Genomic DNA, 20,137 nt, shown 5'->3' with positions numbered 1-20,137 from the left:
TTCAGTGCTTGCTTTGGCTAGGTACCCATATACATAATACTTCATTTAATTCCCACAACAGACTTGTGAGCTAGGTACTGTTTGTGTCCCTCTTTGACACATGAACCAATTGAGGCATGGAGGTGTCACATGATTTATCCAAGGTCACATTGCTAATAAGTGATAGTTAGGATTCAAACTCACACAGTCTGGTATAGAGCCTATGGTTCTTGATCACTACCATGTGCTACCTCTTATTCCAGAACAGTATAAAAATAATTATTCTGATGCTGTTCAATGCAGTAATGACTTAGCCTCATGTGGGAATTTAAATTTAAATGAACTAAATTAAAAATTTAGTTTCTCATTTGAATGAGCCACTTTCATTGACTCAGTAGTTACCTGTGGTAACTATATTGGGCATTTCTGTTATTGCGAAAGTCCTGTAGGACAGCACTAGTAAGTAAATATTACAGTGAAAGTGAACTATGTGTGGAGAATGTAAAATTCTACTAGGTGTTAATAGGGTAATGATTAAATAGGAGCTTGGGAGCTGGGTAGATGGACTTATTTCCCCCCAAAAAAGGGTTACATCATAGGTGAAAGAGAAGGAAATGATGAGAAATTCAGTTCTTGACTTGGTAAAGGGAGATACCTGTGATCTTTCTAACTGAAGCTGTCCAGAAAGATTTGGAAATGAGGTTCTGAGGCTCAGGAGAAAATTTTGAATTGGAATCATATGTATAGAGATAATCCTGAATCTTGAGAGTTGACTAGGTTTTAAAAAACAAAATTTAGAAAGAAAAGGAGAACCTTGGGGTATGTTTAGAATTGAAGGTGACAGAAAGGTCAGAGAGAGATTTATCAGAGAGGTCAAAGGTAGCCAACAAGATGGATCACTACAAAAGCAAAGAGAGATGAGAATTTCATAAAGAGTGGTTGATTTTTAGTGTGAACTGCTTTAGAAATATAAGGACTACCAAAGAACGCTAACACATGCTGGATTTGGTGACAGTGAAGTTAGTGTTAAACTTTGAAAGTACAACTGCATGTTAATGGCAGAAATGAAATTATGTGACTGGGCAAAGACAAAGTAGAGGAAGGGGTTTAAATCAATCTTTCACAAAAATTGGATATTAAATAAAGGAAAGAATGGATACAGAAGGTCAATTTTTTAATAGAAGTAATGAGCTTGACTGAAGGCAAAACAGAAGTTACTAGAAAGGAAGAGGCAATTAGTAACATTTATAGTATTCATTCATTTTTTTCATTCAATAGTCATGTCACTGCTGGATACTAGATACTGTTCAATGACCTGAAGTATATCAGTGAATGAGACAAATTAATTCCTGATTCCCAGCTATATTTTCCTAGTTGCTGTTTTTTATCTCTCTCTCTTCTCCCAACTCTCCCCTAAGATTTCCTGCCTTTCTCTCTCTAATAAAAATTCTCAAGGCACAGATACTAAGCCAAACTTACTAACATCTACAATATCCAGTGTTCTTTCTTGATGTGTATCATTTTCTTTTCAGTACTGAGGTTTGAACTCAGAACCTTGGACTTACTTGCTAGGCAGGTCTACACTGTCAGGCCTTTTTGCTTCAGTTATTTTTTGAATAGGGTTTTTATGCCTAGGCTGGCCTAGACTGTGATCCTCCTATTTCTTCCCATGGAGCTGGGATGACAGGCATGTGCCACTATGCACAGCTTTTTATTGGTTGAGATGGGATCTCACTGACTCTTTGGCCAGACTGGCCTCAAACCACCCGAAATCTTCCTGATCTCCACCTCCCAAGTAGCTAGGATTAGTCGTGAGCCCCTGGGTCCATTTTTTTTTAATTAAATTTATTTCCTTTTAAAAGTTACAGTGAGCTCTTCAAATGAGACAAAAACATTTGTATGTAGTCTTGATTTTGTTTCCAATAAAAAGTCAACAGGTGAGTAAATCAGAAGATTCAAATGAAAAGGCAACAACAATGAGCAATTTGATGATTAGTACATAATATTGCTTCTTATTGAGAAAATTCTTCCTTGTGTATTGTAAACACACTTCTTAAGTTTAGCATTAGCCTCTATCATGTTGGGCTCTTAGTACAGCACTAAAGTGCCAAATACTACATCAAGAGCAATACCTATTATAATGCCAAGCTTTCCCTTGGCAATTACTCACCAAGATGTAATGTCATAGCTACTGGTTTTAAGTTCTCAGGACTCCATTCCACATGAATTAAGTTAAACTTAGCCAGTATTAGTTGAGCAAGTTGAAAAGGCAGAAGGATACCTTCTCTTCTAAATCTAGAGAGAAACATGAAAAGATTTGTTAAGTGGGTTAGTCTGACCTGGGAGTATGCATAGCCAAAGGTGCTGGCTATCAGACATGGTACATTGCAAGGCTAAGAAGATAAGCTCCCTAGGAATTGTACTACATGGCGAGATTTCTCAAAGGAGTTATAACCTTTCAGGGAAGGCAATATTTGACACTTGAAATCATTGTAGAGAAAAAAGTAGTATACTGAAATTATTTCCAAACTTAATTATATGTCATATGGGGAGCTTACTTATTTTTTTTTTTAATGCTTGGGATTGAAACCAGAGTCTTGCACATGCTAAGCAAGTACTCTGTCAGTGAACTATACCCCCGTAGGGAGCTTTAAAAGAAAGTGTACAGATTTTTGAGCCTCTTCCCAGAAGCTTCAAGAATAGTCCAGGAATCCGTTTTTTAAAAAACAAAGTTCCTGTTAAGTATGATTTAGTTTATTCCCAGAACTGTACTTAGGAAGATCTAGAATTTGGGCTGAGGGTGTAGCTCAGTGATAGAGCACTTGCTAGCATGCAGGAGGCTCTGGGTTCAATCCCCAGGACCACCACCACCAAAAAAAAAACAAAACAAAACAAAAAAACTGGAATTTAGTAAACTAATAAACTGCATAATAAAACATTGAAGGATGAGGTATCTTAAATTTATTAACTTATTTAGCAAACATGTTCAAGTATCTAATATGTGCTAAATAGGGATACAAAGATGAGTAATAGTTTGTGGTCCTTGCTGTCAAGTTCAGAATCTAATAGATTATGTATCAGGAGATAAATAAGACACTGTGGTCAGTGAAACAATAGCATTGCATAGGATGTAATGGGAACAAATAGGAGGAGGATGTAACCACCTCTGTTTGGGGCAGGGAGAAAAAAGCAGCATCAGGAATGCTTCATGGAAATGGCTGAGCTTTTTCATAACAGGTAACTTGCTCCTTATAGCATCAGGTACTGCTTTTTTCAGTTGTTTACTTTAGGAATCTAAGCTAATACTATTCCTGCTTTCATAAACAAAACACATGTAATGTAACCTTTTTATTGATGATTTGGCATGGTCACATGTTATCTACCATTTACGCTGTAGCAAAGTAGTGATACTTTTTAGTTCAGTCTTAATTTCTGCTATCCATAATGGTTCTCTATGGCTGTGTCTTTGTTATTCTCATTTTTCTATCTTATTTTCTTTGTTTTTACTCTGATCCTTTTAATGTCAATATGACTATCTATATAGTACCCTATTTATGTATTTATTGAAATACTTCCTTGACCAAAAGAATTTGGATACAAAATGTAAATAAAGTAAAAGTATAAAACATTCTGTTGAACATGCTATGTGAGGGTTTTTTTGAGGGAAAGTTAAGACGGGTCCTTATTTGTATAGCCAAGGCTGGCCTGGAACTCGAGATTCTCCTGCCACAGCCTCCTGAGTACTCACTAGGATTACATGTGTACACCAACATGTCCAGCTATTATGTGAGTTTTAGTGTATTTTGTGACATACACTGTGTTGTTGTTGTTATTATTATTACTATTATTACTTCAAAACCAATAAATACTTTTGAAATTGTGTAATATAACTCCAATTTTCAAAGAAGCAGAGACTCAAAGATATCAGGAATGGTATCTTGGAAATCAAAAAATATATTTTAGGCCTCCTAATACCAGAATAATTTCATTCTATAAAATCAGTGATTCTCAACCAGAAAGTTAAGACAGAATCATTTGGAGAATTATATGCTTATGATTCATCCCAAAGAACCTGATTCAGTAGGTATGGCACATTTATTTCTCAAACAAAAACAAAAAAAAACTTAGAAGATTCTCATGTACATCCTGATCCATTATATTTTAATCTGGCTTCTGTATGTCAGAATTTGTCTCTGAATAATTAGTAAAATGGGCAATAAAAGCCTAAGCCATGCAAAAGACACAGTCTTTGATGTTTACTATGAGTAAAAAAGTTATTGAAAAGTTTTGAGCAAAAGGGTAAGATGATCTCACTTGGATTTTAAAATGATTCCTCTAGCTGCTATTTGGAAAACAAATGAAGTGGGGGGATGCCTTAAGTAGTAGATTTATTTTAAAGGTCAAAGCAACAGGCTTTGCTGACAAATCAGATGTACAGTATAAATGAAGTTAAGAATCCCTCAAACTTTTAGCTCAAGTAACTGGAAGGATAGAAATTACTTTTATTGAGACAGAGAAAACTTCCTTCCAAATAGGTTTGGAGGGAAGATTGGAATATTGTTTTAGGATATGTCAAATTTGAAATGCCTATTTTGACAGCCTAAATGTAGTCTGGCAGATATGGTAGTCTGAAGTTTTCTAGGATAGATAAAAATTTGGAATTTATCAACATGAAGATGACATTTAAAATCATAAAAGTGGGTGGAATTGACAAGAGAGCAAGTATTGACAGAGAAGGAAAAAAAATTAAAGAACTAAACTGTGGGACACTTTTAACAATTGGAGAGAGAGAAAAGAGGCCAAGTTAAGACTGAAGGACCAAAAAAGTTTCTTCCTGGGAAAAAACCCAGGAGAGTGTGATATCCTAGAAGCTAAGTGAAGAAAGTATTGCAAGGCACAAAGGAGTGATTGGTTGTGTCAAATGGTGGAGTAAAATGAAAAATGGTACTTGACCACTGGAGTTAACAAAGTGGAGGGAATTGGTGACCTTGGCCAGGAATAGCTCAGTAAGGTGATTCATAGAAAGGAGTTCAAAAGAGAATGTGAAAAAAGTTAGAGCTGAAACTAGACAACTTTTTGAATGACTTTTCTGTGAAAAGGAACAGAAAAGTGGCTTGGTAGCAGGAGGAGGAGGTGGCATATTTGTATGCTGGTAACAATTACCCAGCAGTGAAGGAAAATGTGATGATATAAGAGAGAGAGGGAAGAATTGGTAAAACTACATCTTTGAGTAAGAAAATGGAGATGGAATTTCATACACAGAGGAGAATTTAGCCTTAGAGACAAATACCCTAAAGTAATAGCAGGAGGGAAAACAAATTATATAGGTTCCTATGCAGGGAGGTAGATAGCTTTGGGAAGATTTTTTTGGGGGGAGGGGTTTGTTTTGTTTTGTTTTGTTGTTATTCATTCTGTCCTAGGAAGTAAAGTTATTGAGTTTGGGGAAGAGGCATTAAAAGTTTGAAAATGAAGAGAAAGTAGGAAATAATTATCAGGGAAAGGAAATGGGTAAATGGACTATAGAACTGATGGAAGGCTCCATAGGTACAGTTGAATTTAAAATGAATCTAGTCTGCCTGAATGTGTATTTTCTGAACTCCACATTCAGGTAGCTAGGTTGTAGGTATGGAATAGTGGAAGCGGCTATAACCAGGGTTGAAATATTGTTAAATAAATACAATGTAAGAGGGGGGCAAAAGAGAAACTGTAAGGGTGGATCATGGGATTTACGCTTAGCTAGGAAGGAACTGAGGCTTTAGAAGTGGGAAGGGGAGCTGTAAAAGGTGTTAGCTTCAATTAACTAACTACAGGGTCCTCTAGTGCCAGAGATTATTAGAGTTATAGTATTAAAAGAATAAATGTGAAAGATAGGAGAGTTTGATGCTAATACAGAGTACCCAATCCTTTACACTGAATAAGGGTGCTTACCAGTTCGTTTAGGGGCTCTAACAATTATTTTAATTGATTTATTTGTTAGATTCATGACTACAAAGAAGGAACTCCAGAAGAGAAGGCCTACTATGTAGAATTATGGGATGTTGGAGGCTCTGTAGGCAGTGCCAGCAGTGTGAAAAGCACAAGAGCAGTATTCTACAACTCTGTAAATGGTAAAGCACTTTTTATTTCTACCATATTTTAATGATCTAGGTCTAGGATCATCTGCTATGAAATGCTGTGACATGCCATATACACCTTAATATGAGAAAGATCTAATATACTCACAATTCTAGGTCTAAATCTGCATATCACATTCCAATTTATGTTTATAGATTCTAACAACAAGCATCTGCTTTGTCTAAATCTTTCTATATTATTAACATAAACTAAAAATTGAGAATTAAAATCATATTTTGGGTACTTGACATAAAACATAGAACTTTTGAAACACTGTTCGCTTGGATGCTGTTTCTCCAGTCAGTTGAAAAAGGAGGAGTCCCATAGTCTTAAGCCAGATGTCCAGAGATACAGGGATTTCTTTTATCTGCCCTTTAGAGAGATTCCTATGTAATTATAAAGTGCTGCCTAGGGGTAATTTTAGGGTTGCAAAAATTTCATCCAGCTATAAATATTCAGGTGGTTGAACCTCCAGACTTCCAGATGGAGGTATGTAATAGAGGACATAATTACCATTCATAGAGTGCCTGCCCTTGTCAAAGGACTAAACCACTTGTCTTTGTGATTTGCCTCTAAAGTGTCTTTCTTCATTTATTTTTCATTTTAAAAACATTTTTTCTGTGAAATATAATTTTGACTTGTCTTTGATTAATACCCCAAAAGATTTGGCATCTCACCCTTTCAGTAGGACCTCATGCCATGCTTAGATCTCATTCAGTATTAGATAAGAATTGTATTTATTCAAAACCTAACTTCCTTGTATTCATCTTTCAGTATCTTCCCATATCATAAGGTCTTATGGATACTACTCAAAGAGGTAGAGAAGGTTCTTGGATATATATTATAGAAACATAAGTTGTTTTTCAGATCCCATGTCTCATTTAGGTCAGAATTCTTTCTGAAATGTCATAGTCTAATTGAAGAAACAAAACATTCATAAATGAAACAAACTAATTAAAATATGATATTAATATATGCCATCATATGAAAAACAGTAAGACTAGTATAGTGTGAGGTAACTTCTTAAAGAAAAGAAGGAATGGAACCCAGTTTAGACTTAGAATCAAGTGATAAACTTGTATTAGTCAAGTAATTTGTCAAGGTAGATATGAATCTGAATTACACAAGGAAGTTTGGATATATACTCTTATATACCAAAAGAGATAGGATAAAAATTATAAGTAAATAGTACAGATAAAGACCATTTGAATTCTAGAAATATGGAATTCTGAGTTGTAAACTTTTAATGGCTAAAGAAATCCAGTGATACTCATATTTGATTATCTCTTCTGCAACTACTACTTACTAGCAATTTGTCCCGTCCTTTAATATCATTGAAAAAAATTCCATATATCCTATTTTGGTTTTGCCGATAAGACTGCAGTATATTCCTTTTTCTTAAAATTAAAAATGCCATGTTGTTTATTGGAAAATCTGTTTCTATGTTCTTTCTCCCTAGCTCTGGAACATTTCTCCTGATAGAAGCACTGGAAATTCCTTATCTACTACCCTAAGAAATAGAACATAATACTCTCTCCATTCAAATGCACAGTCTGTCTTAGCAGTTACTTTCTTCCCTCAGTACCTTACCTTCTTCCCACTCTCAGGAGCTAGGCTATTAATCTCAGCAGGAAACCTATGGAAGTTTCTCTGCTTCCGTCTCTTAAAATTAGAACATGTGACTCCTTTCATCTGGACCCCACTTGGCTTCTCTAGCTCATATTCTACAAAGAAAGGGTTCTCAGCCTAAATGCAAAATGGAGAATTAGAAAAGGGATGCTGAAATGTCCTTAAAACCTCAAAAGCCTCACTTAGAGATCCTCACAAAAATAAACTTTCTTGTCCATCTGCTAGCCAACCTGGGCCTTTGTAATCCTTTCACTTTCTCAGTCAAAAGTCTCACCTATACTTTTGTAATATTTATACCTGAGAAATAGGGAAAGCAGAAAATATCTGCCATTGTTTTGCCATAAACCAAGATGTTATTATGCTTTCCTTCAGTCTTTTACTGTCAGAATAACTGAGTATATGGGATAAGGGTATAGCTCAAGTAGGGAGAGCTATACTGGGTTCAATTCTCAGTATTGCAGAGAGAGAGAGAGAGAGAATATCTGAGTGCAAATTCTGTCTAGCCTACATGTGACATGTAGGGAAAGTTATTCAACCTATTGATCCTCATGTTCTTGTGTGTAGAAAGGATATAGTAACAGTCATAGGACTGTTCTGAAATTTTTAATTAGATAACGTGTAAAACACAATATTTAGCACATAAGTACTAAATAAATTTTAGCTATACTCTTTATTTTCTTTTCTTTTTTTTTTTCCTTTATTATTCATATGTGCATACAAGGCTTGGGTCATTTCTCCCCCCTGCCCCCACCCCCTCCCTTACCACCTACTCCCCCCCTCCCTCTCCCCCCCACCCCCTCAATACCCAGCAGAAACTATTTTGCCCTTATTTCTAATTTTGTTGTAGAGAGAGTATAAGCAATAATAGGAAGGAACAAGGGTTTTTGCTGGTTGAGATCTTAAGGATAGCTATACAGGGCATTGACTCACATTGATTTCCTGTGCGTGTGTGTTACCTTCTATGTTAATTCTTTTTGATCTCACCTTTTCTCTAGTTCCTGGTCCCCTTTTCCTATTGGCCTCAGTTGCTTTTAAGGTATCTGCTTTAGTTTCTCTGCGTTAAGGGCAACAAATGCTAGCTAGTTTTTTAGGTGTCTTACCTATCCTCACCCCTCCCTTGTGTGCTCTCGCTTTTACTATGTGCTCAAAGTCCAATCCCCTTGCTGTGTTTGCCCTTGATCTAATGTCCACATATGAGGGAGAACATACGATTTTTGGTCTTTTGGGCCAGGCTAACCTCACTCAGAATGATGTTCTCCAATTCCATCCATTTACCAGCGAATGATAACATTTCATTCTTCTTCATGGCTGCATAAAATTAGCTATACTCTTTAATGTAGGCCTTTGTTCCCTTTTTTGTTCCTTTGTCTAAATCTATGCTCTTGGTGCATATAAGAACCCTTCACTGAAAAGGTAGAGTGGGTTGGGAGCAAGTGTCAGATATCTCTGTTCCAGACAGTAGGAGAGACACTGGTGTATGTATAGTAAACTATAGCTTGCATACACAAACTTGTTATGCAAATGGAGGTAAAAACTAGAGGAGTCAATTAGTTGTACCTTTTCTGCTCTTCCTTAACAAATTGATGGATCCCACATTTGAAAATGGAGGAAATCAGTAATTACATGTCCTGTTTCACAGTAGAATCGGTATTATACTGTAGGAAGAAGTTGGGAGTTTGAAACACAAGATAATATTCTAAATTTCACTGGGCATTAAAGCCTTTCTTCTTTTGTCTTTATCTTATTGTAATAATTGCCTCCTTTGCCTTTCTGTCTAGGATCTTATCTGATCTGTTTAATTGTATTTCTGAGCCTCGTTACATTTTGTTATTTTTCTCACTCTCAAAAATTCATGTATTTTCTACTGTTCATACTTCTTAATGACCTCTTCCTACTGTCTTCTAATGCCATATTTCTTTTGTACTTTCAAATGTCTTATAGGTAGCAAGAACAAAAAAAAAAAATGAAACTTTTGAGTTGATCAGGTCCAGGTGATAACATAGGACAATATTTTGTCTGTTAAAGAAAAGCAATTGTGTTAATACTGGGGAGCCTGGTGATAGAGAATAAGTAAGTAAGTGGGTGGAGGTTAATTTGATCAAAGCATGATATATATAGGCCCAAAGTACCAAGGCGAAATCTCTTTGGACTATCAATATACGCTTAAAAAAATGAAGGGCAGGAGGGAAAAATAGGTCTTTTCTGGGGGGTGAGTACCAGTGGGAGGTGGGTCAGCATAAGGAAAGAGTAATTGAGAGTAAATATGGTAGATGTATTTTTAATCCATACGTGAAAATAGAAGAATGAAACCTATTAAAATTGTTCTAAGAAGGTGAGGGGGAGAGAAAAGGGAGAATGATGGGGTATAAATCTAAGATGTATTGTAAGCACATATGTAAATATCACATTATATCCCCCCACACAACTATTAATACATTAATCAGAAGTTTTTAAATGAATAGCAGTTGTACATATTTAATCAATAACATTTCAATAAATTTTATTAGTATTGTTTTCAGTGAGTGTAAGTACTATTATATTCAGTGCAGAAGCAGCATAACTTTTTTAATGCATATAATTTCTTATTACACTTAAGTGCTTTTTTTGTTTTGTTTTGTTTTTTGGTGGTGGTACTGGGGTTTGAACTCAGGGCATTGTTTTCTAGGCAGGTTCCCTGCCACTTGAGCCATGCCCGCAGCCCTTTTTTTTGTATTTTGGTTTTGAGTTACAGTCTCCCTAATTCTGCCTGTGCTAGACTCAAACTCATGATCCTCTTTCCTCTGTCTCCCAACTGGCTGGGTTTACAGTTGTGCACCACCATGCCCAGCCTTGTACTTAAGTACAAGAAGTGCCACTTGCAGAAGTGGTTCTGCAAGTAAGGCCAAGCATAGAGGAAGCACTTGGGAAGTGTTGAATGACACTCTAAATATTTAATTACATTTTGTTAAAATATTGTAAAAAAATTTTAAAGGTATAAAACTGACAAATTTTATACTTATTTGTCAATATTTTTAAAAAATAAATGCCTGGGTTTTGTTAGTCAGATTTGAATATTAGATTCATTAAGCAACCTAATGCTTGCTCTTACTAAAATTCTCCTTGCCAATTGTGAAGTGAAGAGGTGTTGTTAGAGTACTGACATTATTTTCTGTGATTATTTTAGGTATTATTTTAGTACATGACTTAACAAATAAGAAGTCATCTCATAACTTGTATCGTTGGTCATTGGAAGCTCTCAATAGGGATTTGGTGCCAACTGGAGTCTTGGTGACAAATGGGTAAGCCCAGAATTACTTTACAATAGGCTTGAAATTCTGTAGCAATGATAGGAATGAACTTCACAAAATAACACTTTATAAGATGTTGCTTTGCAAATATTTTCTCCCAATCTATATTTTGTCTTTTCATTCTCAAATTAGTTTTCATTTTGATGAAGTCTGACTTCTCAGTTGTTCTTTTCTGAATTACCCTTTTGATATCATGTCCAAGGATTCCTTGCCTAATCCCAGATCATATAAATTTTCTTCTATAATTCTTCTACAGTTTTATAGCTTTGGGTTTATATTTATATCTATGATCTTTTCTCACTATATTTTATATAAGGTATGAGGTTTTATCTGAGGTTAACTTTTACATTCAAATGTCCAATTATTCTAGCACCATTTGTGGAAAAGATTATCGTTTCTCCATTGAATTGCTTTGTTCTTTTGCAAAAATCAGTTGACCATATTTGTATGAGTGTGCTTCTGGATTCTTAATTCTGTTGATCTATTTTATCAATTTATTGAGTTTTATTAGGAGACAATATATTCATTTCAGAAAGAAATTTTCATTGGTGTCAAGGAATTTAAGGTGGCAGTAAAAATTATAAGTACCTTCGTATTTTTACTCTATAGCTTCATTTTGATCCTGTAGATGAACCTGCAAATGTATAAAGCAACATAAATACATTAGTGCTTCAACGGTACATTATATGTAATAGCAAAAGATTTAGAAACAAACCTAGGGTCTAACAACAGAAGATTTATAAATAAATAATGGTATGGCCACATACTGAAGTATTATCCAACTATTTAAAAATAATTGGGAATATCTCAACTGGATGTGATGGTGCATACCTGTAATCCTAGCACTTGGGAGGTGGAGGCAGGAGGATTGTGAGTTCTAGGCTAGCCTGGGCTGCATGTATAGTCTCAACAACAACAACCACCACCACTATATATATATATATATATATATATATATATATATATTTAGTATATATATGTAAATATTTATACTAAAATAGAGATCTGCAGAGGATATATTAGTAGGTTTTAAAAAATGGAGGTATAGAGAACAAATATATCAAATAACTTCCAATGTATAAGAAAGGGGGAAAATGAGGCTATGTACTTGTATTTGTATAAAGAATCAGTGAAAGGGGCTGGAGATGTAGCTCAGAGGTAGAGCATTTGTCTAGCATGGGAGACGCCCTGTGCTAGATATCCAGCACTACTTCAAAAAAATAAAAAGAGAATCAGTGAAAAGATAAATCAGAATAAAAATGGTTACCTGTAGGGGGCAGGGGAAATGGGTAGACAGAAACAACTAGGAATAAGACTCTTTAGCATATATCTTTTATATCAGTTTAAATTTTGAACCATATAAAAAATTTAAGTAAAAATTTTATTACTTTTTTTTTTTTTTACCTATTTTCCTTTTTTTGGCAGTACTGGGGTTTGAACTCAGGGCCTCCCGCTTGCTAGGCACTCTGCCAGCCCTATTTTTAAACTTTTTTACCACAGAAAATTTCAAGCCTACATAAATATAAGGAATAGAAGCTGAACCCCCATGTACCTGTCAACCAGTTTAGACAATTATCAGTCTATGGCCAGTCTTGTTTCATCCATACCTCTGCCCACTCTTCACCTTTCCACACACCCAAATGCATTATTTGGAAGCAAATAGACATCATGTCATTTCATCCTTATATACTTCAATGTGTACTTTAAATGATAAGGACTTTTTAAAAACATAACCAACATAATTATCATACTTAAAATTTTAACAATAATTCTTTAATCAAGTATTATTTTAATTTTCCCAGTTATCTAAAAAAGTGTGCCCAGTTCGTTCAAAACACTATCTAAATAAGGTTTACACATTGTATTTAGTTTCTTAAGTTCTCTCTCTTTTTCTTTCTTTTTTTTGGCAGTACTGGGGCTTGAACTCAGGGCCTTCACCTTGAGCCACTCCACCAGCCTTTTTTGTGCTGGGTATTTTTTTTTAATTTTTATTTTTTTATTATTCATATGTACATACAAGGCTTGGGTCATTTCTCCCCCCTGCCCCCACCCTCTCCCTTACCACCCACTCTGCCCCCTCCCTCTCCTCCCCACCCCCTCAATACCCAGCAGAAACTTTTTTGCCCTTATCTCTAATTTTGTTGAAGAGAAGTATAAGCAATAATAGGAAGGAACAAGGGTTTTTGCTAGTTGAGATAAGGATAGCTATACAGGGAGTTGACTCACATTAATTTCTTGTGCATGTGTCTTACCTTCTAGGTTAATTCTTTTTGATCTAACCTTTTCTCTAGTTCCTGGTTCCCTTCTCCTATTGGCCTCAGTTGCTTTTAAATTATCTGCTTTAGTTTCTCTGCGTTGAGGGCAACAAATGCTAGCTAATTTTTTAGGTGTCATACCTATCCTCACACCTCCCTTGTGTGCTCTCGCTTTTATCATGTGCTCAAAGTCCAATCCCCTTGTGTTTGCCTTTGATCTAATGTCTGCATATGAGGGAGAACATACGATTTTTGGTCTTTTGGGCCAGGCTAACCTCACTCAGAATGATGTTCTCCAATTCCATCCATTTACCAGCGAATGATAACATTTCATTCTTCTTCGTGGCTGCATAAAATTCCATTGTGTATAGATACCACATTTTCTTAATCCATTCGTCAGTAGTGGGGCATCTTGGCTGTTTCCATAACTTGGCTATTGTGAATAGTGCTGCAATAAACATGGGTGTGCAGGTGCCTCTGGAGTAACCTGTGTCACAGTCTTTTGGGTATTTTTGAGATAGGGTCTCGTGGACTATTTGCCCAGGCTGGCTTCAAAATGTAATCCTCGTGATCTCTGCCTCCTGAGAAGCTAGGATTACAGTCATGAGCCACCAGCGCCTGGCTCTCTTTTTCTTTTTTAACTGTTTAGAAATTTATTTGTAGACGATGGCTTGTTTATTCTATATAGTTTCCTGTATTCTGAATTTTGCTAATGGTATCCCTGTAGAGTCTTTTAAACTTATTTCCTGAATCTTAAATCTTCTCTCAATTAGATAGTTAAATACAATGTCTAAAAGATGTAGGGTTTTTTGTCTTTTTTTGTTTTACCAAAGTGGTATTTACATAAAAAATGGTACCTGATTGTCTCTTTGTGGTTTTAAGTTGTCATCCATGTTAAAATTCCCCATTAGTTTTTCACTTAGTGGTTTTTAAAAAAAATTTCAAGATCAAATTTGAAATTGGATATAAGATTTGATGAAAGTAATAAAAAGGAGAGCTAAATAAAGTTAACATGGTATGATTTTCTTTTTAAATTAATACTTTAATTGATAAATCATAATTGTATATATTTGTATTGCAATGCATGTGATGTTTTGCAACAAAGGAAAGCTAAAAAGAGAAATGAGAAAACAAATATATGTGCTGTACATATGGTAATATTTAAGAGATTGTGCATGACTTTAAGTGACAGAAATGTATGTGTATCAAAGATGGCATTTGATAGAATATATACGGAACTTTTCTGAGACACTATTAGTGAATATAAGAAAAAGAAAGTCTTAAAGGAGAATACTCTGAAAATTTAATTCTCTAATACATCAAATGTCAGTTTCACACCATGCCTCCTAAATCAGGGTTAATGTCGATAAGAGCATATTGAACTTGAACTATTACTGAATTTGATGTAATGAATACAGTGATAATATTTGTATGAGACAGGAGCTTACGTAGCTCAAAAATAATTGTGTAGCTGAGACTCTGTAAGATTATTGTGAAGGGCATAATGATTTAGTAACATCTCCCCTCCACCCCAATTTAGATTACTCTAAAAGAAAGAAAAGTAGTAGAAAAACCATGCTCAACTGGGTTGTAGTGATTGGATTATGTAATGCTGATTTACTGTCATAAAATGTTCAAAGGCAGATTTTGCTGACTGTTGTAAATTGAGGTTATAACATATCAGAAAGCCAAATTTGCTTTACTTCTAATATGTGAATAGAATTTAAATTAATTCAATAATCATGGACTTTATGTTCCTTTCAGTAATGAGAAATGTCATTTATATCACTATTCTATCCTTTGAATAAAAATAAAAGAAGGAAGTGTAATAGCCAGTGACCCAAGGCTACTAACCACTAAGTGATCCTGATTTTCTGTCCTCGGTCTCCATGGCTTTCGTGTCATTATTTGTTATTAAATTTGTTCCTTTTACTATCCATTTTATATTTCAGCTGTTTCCTCCTATTTCTATTTGTTTAATCCATCTTTCTCCAGACTATAATAACACCTACATCCAACCTATTTAGCCTTCATCTTCCATTTTGCTTTTCTGAAATGATCCATTTTTTTAAATATTCATAGATAGAAAAGTGGATGATAGCTATAGAGCTTATTCATACTCCAGAAGATAGCCAGAAGCTTGCCATTTTCCTCTCTAGCATGTCTGTGTGCCTTGCTAGGCTATTCAGTTTTCCCTACACTGACGTTTAAATCCACTCTCTGCTTCTATACCAGAAAATTTTGAAGCTCTCTGTCATACAAGATAGACCTTTGAGAGAAGTCAAGACATGTAATCGTGATGTACTTGGGCACTCAGTTGTTCGAGTCATCTGCTATAAAGATACTCAGGAACAAATTTTGGGTAGTTAGATGAATAGTTGGAACTCAGTAGATAATAGTGGATTGATAAATGAACAAGTAGATTGAAGACATTGGGAGAAAAGTAGACTTATAGGTGATGATGAGCAAAAATCAGTTATCAGTAATAGCATAAGCTATTTGCATTTAACTATCAAACATCTGCATTGAAAAGGTAAACATTGTTATTTATCACAGGGATTATGATCGAGAACAGTTTGCTGATAACCAGATTCCACTGCTGGTAATAGGAACTAAGCTGGACCAGATTCATGAAACCAAGCGCCATGAAGTTTTAACTAGGACTGCTTTCTTGGCTGAGGATTTTAATGCAGAAGAGATTAATTTGGTATGTATTTTCACTAATATATGTTTATATTATTATCAAATAAAGGCAAAAACCAAAGACTTACAGTCAAGTTATATATTCTAGAGAAAGAAGCTTTATTCTCACAGTCAGGCAGTTAAGGTTCGAGTTCAAAGTATAGTCAAGATTAAAATCAGCATGTCTAGACTCAAATGACCATAGTCACTTTTGACTTGTACAGTGATCTGTTGGAATGTTCAAACTTTTTTCTAAGAACAATACAAATCATGGACTCTTTCTTGAGAATATTTTTTAAATCACTCCAAAATCAAAATAATTAAATTGATTAAGGTGACACTATACCTTGATTATTCTTGTTTTAGAAAAGCCTCTTAGCTGCTTAAACAACAAAATTTACCTTAAAAGGCAACAAAAAAAAGACGTGAAAATTTCAAACTGCAAACTAGGAGTGTATCATAAGGACTAATTTATATAAACTTATGCATATACAGAGGATTGAGTCCTTCCTAAGATAGCTAGCTTAATTAGAATCAAGGACTGAAAAGGCTAATAAACCTACTCATATAAGGCCGATTGATTTTCACAAAAATGAGTAAGCCAAACTTCAAAGGTTTAGTAACTTAAGCAATGTTTCACAATATAGGAATATTGGCACAGATAATCAAATTCAGAGCTTGCTGGCTTTGAATACCCCTGATTTCCCTAATACTTCATGATCTTTGAAACAATTTTTATAATCTCTTTGTGTGGAGGGCATGGGACACATTTAAAATGTGATCCTTGTAATGTTGTGAATGGATAAGATAGGCAGTTGCTACTAAATTCATTAGAAAGGAATCATGTAATCCTAGACATCATAACACAGAATAAATGCCACAGTGATTTCAGTAATTTCTCAAGGGACAATGAGGGCCTATAGATACAAACAAGACACATACATTGCAAAGGCACCTAGATAGTATCTTTATAGTTGGGGCTTAGGTGGCATTTGAGGTAAGCATCAAAGTGTACTCTGTCTATTGAGATAACAAGCAAAGACAGTGCAATAGTGGAATTCTAGAAGGATAATAAGGTCTGTACAAGGTAGTATAATGATTTAATATTCTAGATTGTTTTGTCTCTTAAAGGTCCCATTTTTTTCTTATTTTAAAGAATCCTATTAAATAATAGCAATGTATTTATTGTTTATTACTATTAAAAAAAACTGTATATCTTTGTGACTTATAAAGAGATGGATAAATCCGTGGCCACGATTTGTTCTTTGTTCCTCTAAATGCTTATTTTCATGTTTCCTACTATTATATAAACTGCATAGAACTTAATTAGTTGAGTACTAATGAATTAGTAGTCCTAAAAAATGAAGTGTTCACCGTAATTACTTTATTTCTGGTTTTCAGGGTACATGTAGGCATATCTTCTGATTAGTACCTTGATTTTTTTGTTAGCAAACTATTAGCAATTCTGTTTCCCTTCATAAATTATTTGATAATGAATACATTGATTCAGCATGCTCTAAAATTGCTTAAATGACAAGGAATAAATAGTCTTATCTTTCTTTGATACCTTTGTATTTACTTTGTACATCATAATTTGAACATTGAATATTTTATGAGAGTATTCTAATTGTTGAGTATAGAAATGTGCTACAGGAACAGTTAGAACTAACAAAGTGCTTTTGCTTTCTAACTTTTATTTGTGGATCTGTTTTCTAGGATTGCACAAATCCACGGTACTTAGCTGCTGGTTCTTCCAATGCTGTCAAGCTCAGTAGGTTTTTTGATAAGGTAATGGCTTCAATTAAGTTATTTTTAAACTTAATTTATATAAGAATTTAAACCCTTCCTAGAATGCTGTGTTCCTTTTTTCCCTCGTCCAAAACTTCACAGCCTGAACAATACCCGTTTTGATCTTCCTTATCTGTTGGGATAATTGCTCAAGGCCTGCTGACGTATTTATCTCCGTCACCAGCGTTCTCTAAGCAAAGAGTAAAAGCTACAGAATTTAAGTGGGGTTCTTAAGATACTTGGTTTCTGTCCTTAAAATAACTTATGTTTACCCATTTTCTAGCTCTTCGTGTACTTATTCATACTTCTCACCTCCAAAAAGGCAACAAATGGAGAAGATTCTGCTTAAAGACCTACATTCTTGTTCTCTCAGCTATTAGTATTCTCCATAGAAATGCCACTATTACTTTGTAAAGTTATGTTGTCTTCTTGATTCCTTAATGTTTCCCTATCAGAAACTTTTGCTATTATTGACTCTTTGCTAGCATCATCTTGTCACCAAACTAGAATGAAAACATAGAATGATTTAGCACACTGGTAAATTAGAGCACTGTTTGTCTTTCTTTCACAAGGCCATATTGGCTTACATTGCACATAGTATTGCCCAAGTTTAAGTTGTTTAACCCATGTTGACATTGCATAGTGAAGTAAAATAAGGTGTTTTTCTGCAAGTATTATTGAAAAAGATTAATTTCTATGTTAAGTTTCTTTTAAGTATAATCTAAGACAAATACTTCCCTCCTTATAGATTTTCTTTATGAATCATTTTTCTATTTTAACTATTTAAGGATCTAATATTTGGTCCTTTTTTAAATATGTCACAAGATAAAGTCCCACTACCTTCTGTGTTTAATATTAGTCCACTGGAAAAATTTTGCCTCAGTCAGAACTTCTTAATTGGGGTGTGGCAAATAGGGTACAGGTACACCCAAATATTGATTCTCATAATTTTCAGAGCAGTCAGAGTTCCTAGGCTGGGGACTGGGATATTGGCAGTCTCTTCCATTTGTCCCAGGTGCTGTACAACTATTAGCATTTTCTAATTGTGCCACGACATGAAAAACATTGGGAAGCACTGCTTTCTCTCCATACTGTTTCAAATTTGAAGTTGTAGGAACTTCCAATTAGTTTAGGTCCATGTTCTCCACCTTGTAGAAAATTCTCTCCCCTAAAAGCAACATTTTATATATGTGTATCTGACTTGGAAAGGTCCCATCATATGTTACTTTAAATTTTTAATTATTTTTAAAATAAAAAAATATAATAAGTTATATCCTAGAGAAACAATGGATTTTAGACTGGCATAACCCAAGTTGTCATATAGGCTTTTTTAAAAAAAAATCAGGAGGAATTTGTTTGGTTTAAGAAAGGATCAATATTTGTAAGAGAGGACATTGCAAATTGGAGGTAAAGAATATCAACAAAAGCCAAAAGGTAACATCTTTCTTTGTTCGCTACATCTCAACAAAAGGTATGTCAATTTGGAAATTAGCCAGACCTCCACACTGAGATGGAGTTGCCTAAAACCAAGACACCTGGCAGTTAAATTTTTCCCAGTTTTCCGTATGTTAAGTCCTCCAGAATTTAGGGTCAAGACTTCTTTTTCCAAGAGGAAGTCTAATTCTTTCTCTAGACTCTTCTTGCCTATTAGTAATCCCACAGGATAAAGTATTCCTGTCCTGTCATGGAAACAGGAAAAGGCATGAATCCCTTTTTGGTTTTTGTGGGGTCACTGTTTTGAAATGTATAACTAATCAGGAACCAGCTCTTCTATCTCTGAGGCCAGTGAATGTGCTTTTACCTTGGGTCTCTTGTGGCTTAAAGTAACCTAGACATAGTCTCCAAGATAGAAAAAATCTGAATAGTGCTCTGCTCTCATTCAGAGAAACTCTTCATTTTCTAGATTTGAATGTCTTTGAGTTCATCTCCAGCTACCCTGTATTCTTATTTACTTATCACAGCAGCTCTGTGCAGAGAAAATAATACTGCCTCTGCAACCATCGCAGTTTCTCAAGTTTTAGAACTCAGTTTTTTTTTTTTAGAAAAAGAATTCATTCTGTTTGAAAAATGTTCTTCATCATTTGAAAACATGATGTTCTTCAACGCTTTACATTAGGGCTATATTTTGCAGGTTTCTTTTTAATAGCAGTGATGGATTTATATGGATGCATTCAGTGCTTTAATTTCTTTCATCTACTGACCAAATACAGACAGTCCTAAAATAATGAATTAAAAGTGCCAATGAAGATGATTAAGAAAGCTAATTGCTTTTGATATGTCATCTTTGTACATTAAGAATGTACAGAATTTTTCACTGTTTACTATTGGGATGTGGCATTTCACTGCCAACAGAGACCCCTCTTTAAGGAATAGCTATACTGTTGTAGTGGGCAAGTACTTTGA

At 34.7% G+C, this 20,137-nt stretch overlaps 1 protein-coding gene across 2 annotated transcripts in view; it reads left to right on the top strand.

The window, feature by feature from the left end:
• Rabl3 (RAB, member of RAS oncogene family like 3) overlaps positions 1–20,137 on the top strand; it is a 42,379-nt gene that overhangs the window by 12,744 nt on the left and 9,498 nt on the right. For both annotated transcript variants that reach the window (XR_012447964.1, XM_020155744.2), the window contains exons 3-6: positions 5,957–6,086; positions 10,886–11,000; positions 15,821–15,971; positions 17,663–17,734. Coding sequence is in view for 1 of the 2 variants with exons in the window: in XM_020155744.2 (XP_020011333.1) it covers positions 5,957–6,086; positions 10,886–11,000; positions 15,821–15,971; positions 17,663–17,734 (468 nt within the window). In the remaining variant the exon portion in view is untranslated. The remainder of the gene's footprint in view (positions 1–5,956; positions 6,087–10,885; positions 11,001–15,820; positions 15,972–17,662; positions 17,735–20,137) is intronic.

Source organism: Castor canadensis, chromosome 5, assembly GCF_047511655.1.
Source record: "Castor canadensis chromosome 5, mCasCan1.hap1v2, whole genome shotgun sequence".
Classification (NCBI taxonomy): Eukaryota; Metazoa; Chordata; class Mammalia; order Rodentia; family Castoridae; genus Castor; species Castor canadensis.
This window is presented reverse-complemented; position numbering and strand designations above follow the sequence as displayed.